This window comes from Arachis stenosperma, chromosome 5 (assembly GCF_014773155.1).
Source record: "Arachis stenosperma cultivar V10309 chromosome 5, arast.V10309.gnm1.PFL2, whole genome shotgun sequence".
In the NCBI taxonomy this organism is placed as follows: Eukaryota; Viridiplantae; Streptophyta; class Magnoliopsida; order Fabales; family Fabaceae; genus Arachis; species Arachis stenosperma.
In genome coordinates this window covers 125,642,418-125,650,278 of record NC_080381.1, presented here as the reverse complement: position 1 = coordinate 125,650,278, position 7,861 = coordinate 125,642,418, and the positions used below count along the sequence as shown (strand labels likewise).

The window sequence follows — 7,861 nt, the reverse complement described above, 5'->3', positions numbered from 1 at the left end:
TTAAATAAACAAATTACTTCATTAGTTATGTAGCTACCTTATATGTTTCTATACTCCGTGTGCGTGTGTGTGTGCACTAAGGAATATGCACACTAAGTAATATGGCTTATGTATGTACTAAGTAATAAAGTTTATGTCTTATAAAATTATATTTTCTTTCAATCTAATCTAATGTGAAATCCTAGGTCCCAATTGAAAGTTGAAAATTAATGCATAAATTTTGTAATAAAATCTAATTGTAATATGTTTTATGATTAAACACTTGATAAGACTTTGCACCAAGTAATTTAATATGATTTTTATTTAACTTTCTTTTTTATTGACAACATGAATATTTAAAAATTTTATTTCATTTAAAGAAAAAATTAAAAATTTAATTCATTCTTTTAATTATTCTCTTAGTTTTTAAATAAAAAAATATTAAATAATAACTGTAATCATTTTTTTGTTGAAGTACTGTTCTTTCTATGCAAATAATACATCATCCTCCTAATTAGTTATTTTTTTCTTCATACATAATCAGTTTAATAAGTTACGCATGACACAAATATTATAATATACTCTTTCTTTATTTTTATTACTGCAATATATTTATTAATATTTAAAAAAATACATATTTATCATTTAATTCTTTAGTGTTATAAAGACAATTAAGATTATAAATCATGGAAGCAATAATTTTTTTTAGAGGACTAATATTTCTATAAAATTAATAAATTTTGTTTTTTTTTAAATGAAACATTATTCATTTTGTATTTTCATAAAAAATACATTTTCATTATCTGAAGAAGATAACACCTTAGTGGAGTGCTGACCTGTCTTCAAGGAGGAGGCATGAAGGATGGGTTTTTGAAGGTGTTCTCTCTTTTGCATCCCTCATTTGTGCATCCTCATTCTAACTATTCACTCATTTCATGTTTAATTCTATTTGTCTTTTCATCAGCTTTTGTTTGTATTTATTCCTTCATCATGCTTATTGGATCTTTATTGTTCTCTATTGCTTTTATGACCTTCTGATCATTTATGATCAAGATAAGGTATTCTCTTTTTTATGACTAAATTTCTATTTTGGTTTTTGAGATTCATGTGGTTATTCAATTTGGTTCTCGAAATTTAAAATTACCTAGATTAATTCTTCAGATTCAAGTTCAGGTACCAATATAGTCCTTCGATTCTTTTCAGCGATGATTAGGCAAACGGAGTGCTGAGATGACACTCTTTTTGCCACGCTGGATGATGAATAAACGACGTCGTTTACCCTTGGCGCCTAAACAAGTCAGAAATGAAAAATAGTAGAGGTAAAGAAGAAGAAGAATACTTTATTTTGGGTCTCTATCGTTTCTTCTCCCTTCATATACAAAGCGACGACATTTCTGACTTATTTGGATGCCAAGGATAAACGACGTCGTTTACTTGTCATCCAGCGTAAGGAGGGTGCCATTTTGGCATTCTATTTGTCTAGTTATCGCCGAAAAAGATCGAGGGACCACATAGGTGCCTGGACTTAAATTTGGAGGACCAGTATAAGTAATTTTGAATTTCGAAAACCAAAATAGGTAATCGCGTGAATGTCAGGGACCAAAATTGAGATTTAGTCCTTTTTTATTATACAGCGGACATGTTAAAATTTATCTTTTATTAATTTATTTTTTTTAATTCTTAATGAAGAGTTATAGTGTTTCTCATTTACATTCTGCTGTTATTTTCATTCCTTTTTTAAAGTGAAAGGGCTTTCCCTCATGATTTTTTTGGTACTTTAGTGTATTTCATAGACAAAGATAACAACTGTTTAACTGTAAGTCTGAATGGAAAGTCTAGGGGGACTAAAATTGAGATTAGGTATGTTTGTTCTAATTTATTCTTTATCGAGGTAAACAATAGGTTTAGATTGGATTTCTAGTTCTTGTACCTAATACATATGTTAAGGATGTACTCGATGATTGTTATATTTATGAGATAGAATGAAACTTTAACTTTTGTTATAACCTTAAGCACGATTAGCAGTATAGCGTTGTTTTAACTGATTCAACTGACGAGGACAGCTATGAACAACAACATAGCATTGATTTAACATACTTAGATAATGATGACAGTCATTCTAATGATCAAACTAATATACAATAGTAGTCAACTAATCTCTTATCTATTTGTTTTCAATAGAAACACTCCAACCTATGTATCATTTTAATCATCATTAACTTTTTTTTTAAATAACTCTATTTTTTCTCATGAATTGTTTAAGGAATGGTGTACATGTTGAGCACAGAATTGTTATGAAGAAAAATAAATTACAATCTACTAAAATGGTGATTATAATAATTTTAAAGCTCTATTTTTTTTTGTATTTGATATTAGAAGCAATTTTTCAAATTTATCCACATATAGCACAGTTAATTATTTATTCTTTTTTTTTTTGTGTAGTACATTTCTGCTGCTTTATGTAAGGAGATCAAACTTTTTGGTGTTGGAAACATGTGGACTATAATTAGTCTCGGCCCTTTCCGTTATAGAAGATTCTATTTCAAATTTTTCATAGTCCTGCGAGACAAACTGATTTTAAGTTTGGTTTTGGATAGAGAAATTTTTTTTCTTCCTACAAGTTACAAATTAGGAATGTTTGTATATTCATGGTTATATTAATATATCCATTTGAGTTTTAAGGTGAACATACTCAGAGATGTGTAGATTTAGAAGTTTTTCAATCATGTATTTTGTGTCTGCTGCTGAACTTATTTTTTTGTTTATTATTAAATAAATATGAGAAATTGTTTTTTATTATGTAATATGACATAAAAAAAATTTTTACATTAGTAATTAACATACAAAGAATGATTTCAGTTTCTCATTCACACTAAAGAATTTGCATATGTTAATTTAATTTGATTGAGGGTGGACATTATGCTATGTATGTATAATTCAATTCGATTATGGAGCACATTATGTTATGTTAGGCATACATTAGGTATGCTATCTCAAGACTAAATTTAGTTTGTAACAACATACAAAAAAGAATCTATCTATGTAATCACATTTAGAATATCATAGTAAATAATATCCATATAATTAATCTAGCTATCATCAATTTCATTATTTCTCACATTAATTATTCAATTATATAAAAAAAAGTATATTATAGAAGATGCTAGTTCATATTAAGAGTTTAAATTTTAATATTCAATATCCGATTTGTTGACTAAACTTTTAATTTATTTTATAAAATTATGAAAATTATATATAAAAAAATATCAAAGTAGTAAAGTAAACTAATGACATCTGAGTTTTTTAAGTTCTATATAAAATTATCATATTAACACTAAATTAATTTTTAACAACACGGATAAATATAATATTTATTTAGAAGTTTTTAATGATTATAATAAAATTTGAAAACCAATTATAATATTAATGAGTGAAGACTAAAATATTTGTATATAATACAGTATTTACTATATATTTTAAACTAAATAGTTCTATCAAAATATATTCTATTAAAAAAATTAATTTTTTTTAACACCAATAAATATTCTCATTTTGGCTTATGGATAGTATCAATACTTTTTGTTTGAATTTACTTAGGTAACAAAAAACTGAATGAACAAGAAAGAATGAGCAGAGAAGAGTTGTAGAAAATATGAGAGGACAAATGAAATATGACTTGAATTGTGTATATCACTTCATTATATTATACAAGAGGCTGCACATCTATATATAGTTACAGGTAGTGCAACAGGGTTCAATAAAAATCAAGAACTAACTTCCAAGACTCTCTCTTGATTCTGTTTTCTCTTTTGAAGATGTTGTATCCTTAACTACCCCCTTCAAACTCAAGGCTCTCAGGATTGAAGTCTGAGTTTGCTTCAAAAGTAATCAAAGCTTGTAAAGTAAGAATATCAGCAACTTGAGAGGTGGAGGAACATGAACTACAAATAACTGCTTTTTGTTGACCTTGTCTCTTACCTCAAAATGCTTACTCTTATTGAAGAGGTTTGTGCATACAGCAAAGGCAATTTCAAGATGTGTTAAGGTTGCATATTGAAGTCCTCCAACTATAGAGTTGCATCTTCAAACAAGTTTGATCCTGCAGTAGTCAATTTAAGTGTAGAGAACATAAGTGTTGGCAACATGCCAGCTTTATTCAAAAGATCTTTAACATATTTTTGTTAAGATACATGAAGTTCTGAATAAGATAACTTGTGTATTTCCAGTTCAAAGAAAATAATGAACGAAGACTTGAAAATAATGAGATTAAAAGAAAAATAGTAAAAGAGTTAGTAAATCTGGTAAACAAAGAAGGGTCAACAGGAGTAGGGGAAAGGATCATTCTCAGCTTGGTATTCAACTTACAGACAAGGGATGAATTTGCTGTCTCAAAACCTAGTGGTTGAATCATAAACACATTTTCATTTAAGTCACCATTTAGAAAGATATTACTAAAATCAAATTGCCTTAAACACCACCCTTTTGATAAAGCAATAGTTAATTCCTAAGGTGAGAAGACGATTAATGAGGAATGGTGCTGTCAAAAAGGCATCCTCCCAATAGTGTTGAGGTAACTTGGCTGAAGCTAGAAGCCTATATTTCGATGCTTTCGTCCAAGGAGTTGTCTTGTCTTGAACAAAAACTTGCAAAACTTGTGCTTTTTTAGAATGTAACGAATATAGACATGTATAGCGACTGAAGGCACACAAAGCTGACACAATATTTAAAACCTGATCTAAAAGTCACAGGGGTGGTTCCCCATACATCAGCTAGTCATTACAGAAAGAGAAATCATTCTTGTATTTTCAATGGTTAGAATTTAGAAGGAGAATATGTTATAGAAGGAAAAGAAGAAGAAAGACATGTTGGAAATACAATTTCATTAATGAGTCCAAACCCTCCCTCTCAATTCACATCCTTTCATGGACACAAACTTTTTTACACAAGTTTTACCAATTGATGATGTTGCTGAGAATTCTAGTCAAGACAACATCACTAGTGATAATAATCCAGGGCATGTTTTTGTCATGCTGTTAAAACCAGTTAGGATTAGGCCTTAACCAAGGTAGCAATTTTAAACAGAGACTTGATAATTAGGGTCTATTCTATTTGGTAACTTGTATGAGGAGATGAACTAGGCATGCATCAATTCTGTTGGAATGCAGTTCAATGTTCAGCATAAAGATTTTTTTTCTTGTTCTCTCTGAAATACAAGTAACACTCATGTAAATTAAAGTAATGAATCAAGTGTTGAACTTAATTTGCATTGCACCAAATTTTAATGGTAAAGAGATGTATCTTTAATTTACTTCATATGAGATATTTTCAGTATACTCAAACGGTATTTAAATATTAAACGGTCAATAATTTTAGTTAAAAAAATATAAATCACGTAACATCTCTCAATTTATCTTTCGGTAAATAAGAAATTAGCCACAAAACATTGCATACGCCATACATTTAGTTCTTAAGGATCAAACCTAGGACATTATCTTTAAATAAGTCAAATAACTACCACTTGTGTTAGCCTATTTAGGTATCTTAGTTTCCAATCAATTATTTATTTGATCATATACTGAAAGCAGGATTATAAAAGGAAGAAAGAAAAAGAAAATTGAAACAAAAAAATGAACTGATAACATCTGAAGCACAAATAGCAAAAAAAAAAAAACTACTGTTATTAACATAGTTTATTAAATCTTACAAACCATAAATGTTAAGGAACAAACTCATTATTCATCAACACTTTCTTCTCCTTTGCGATGAATATGTGAAAGCCCTTTAACAATCATGTGTGCATAGACACTCACGTCGGTCTCTGGGAGAGGTTTCTTGTGGATCAAGTCATCCAAAGAACCGTGAGGAGCATACTCAAATAGAAGATTGTAAAAGTAACGTCCATGCTCTACCGTGGTCTCAGTTTCAAAGCATCGAATGATTTCTTTGCAACCACCGCTTTCACCTTTGCACAATGATTTAAAAATCTGTTGTTCTTTCTTCAGTGAGAATGCCAATCTGAGAATGGAGCTCTTCACAGCAATGAAGCTCTGATAGTGTGTTTGTGTATCAACAACAATTACAAGATAAACAATGTCATAAGAACCCGCTCCCAAGGCTTTCAGTTTCTTCCATTGTAAGCTATTCATCTTTCATTAATTTTTCTTACTCATGTATCAACATCAAATGTTATATATAATAATCAAATAATATTATTTATCAATATATAAAATTTTGAATACCTGCAGGCTACTTCTTTGGACTCTTACCTTAGCTTGAGCTATTTATATTAATTAGTTGTATCACTGAAAATTATATAAAATTTGTCTTTTGTGTTTTTAGTATTGTTTATGATCTTATAAATATCTATAAAACCAAGTTTAAATAAAGCTTTGCTATATATTAGGATAATATATAGGAAGATAATTTTTAAAATGAAGGTACCTAGGTATTATTGTTATTTTTTCAAAATTCAATGATTAGATTTGACACGGATATGAGATACGACACGGGACATGCAGACACTTAAAATCTTATAAGGCACGGGACACGCATATATATATATATATATATATATATATATATATATATATATATATATATATATAGTATTTTTTAGATAAATCGTAATGATATTTTAATATTTTATTGATATTAAAATATAAATTAATTTTTTAATTATTTTTAATATCTTATTTTTATTATATAAAGTATTTAAAATATATTTTGTTTTAATTAATATTTAATAATATATACTATTTCTAAATTTATTTCAAGAATACATGTTAAGAATAAAGTTGGACACGTCAACACATGATGATATTTAAATGTGTCCAAGCGTATCCAGAAAAAGAAATTTTATATTTTATTAAGATACAGTTGGACACGACAGACACGCGAACATGGTGCTTCATAGGATTTCATTAACAGAAAGATAATATTTAGTTTTCATAATAAAAAATATAAAGACTGTAGAAATAATTTAAACTAGAGAACAAATTTTAATTTTCAAACCCAAATAAAAAAAATGAAATATATATCTCCATCCCTACTTTCTTGAGGTTTATAAGATTTGGTTAGTTAAAAACGGTTATGAAATAGAGATAATTTAATATTAGAATCTTTGTCTTTATTTCATAGTATTTATGTGTCTAGTTTGATTATCCAAAAAGTTAAATTAACTATTTAATTTAATTTAACAAAACTAAATGTACTCATTTTATTATATTAATACGATTAATTGCGATTAGTATTTTAATTTTCAAAACCAAATAAACATAATCAGAAGAGGTGGTTTCTAATTTTTCTTCAGGTTGGTATAATTTTTCTTTACCTCTCTGAAATTTAGTTTTACCATTTTTGTTGAAAAAGAAGTTATAATAACTTGATTTGGGAAGGAATTATATAGATGTACTTAATGACAAAATGGTGTTTCTGCCTTTACCAGGTATTGATGTGTATACGCTGAAGCAAATAACAGCTTAAGTTTGGTTCATTAACTGTTCTCCATAGCTGAAATATTGAAACTGCAATTCAATGCTTGGTAGTTGGTAGCTAGTCACAATGTCTCAAGTTAATTGCATCAGGAATCTTTTTAGCCACAGCTTAGGTCTCCCTTTTGGAAAACATATTTTCTAATGCATTCAAGTTAATTGCATCAGTTTAGACGTACGTTTGTAATATTGTTACTTAAAAAAAATCTATCATGCTTGTGAATTTTGCAGGATTGTCAAGCTTTGAAAACTGTATTAAGTTCTTAAACTTCACATCTAGTTTAACAATTGATACCTTATTGCTCAAACATTTCATTAACGAATGGTACTTTAATAAATTCTTTGTTTGTTGATTAAAACATGCAACTATTTGACATTTATTAGATAAAATA

General features: G+C 28.0%; 1 protein-coding gene across 1 annotated transcript; it reads right to left on the bottom strand.

The window, feature by feature from the left end:
• Positions 1 to 5,711: 5,711 nt before the first annotated feature.
• LOC130981330 (mitogen-activated protein kinase kinase kinase 20-like) lies at positions 5,712 to 6,125 on the bottom strand. The gene has a single exon (XM_057904926.1). The coding sequence runs from the start codon at positions 6,123 to 6,125 to the stop codon at positions 5,712 to 5,714; it is 414 nt and encodes a 137-aa protein (XP_057760909.1).
• Between the last annotated feature and the right edge of the window lie 1,736 nt (positions 6,126 to 7,861).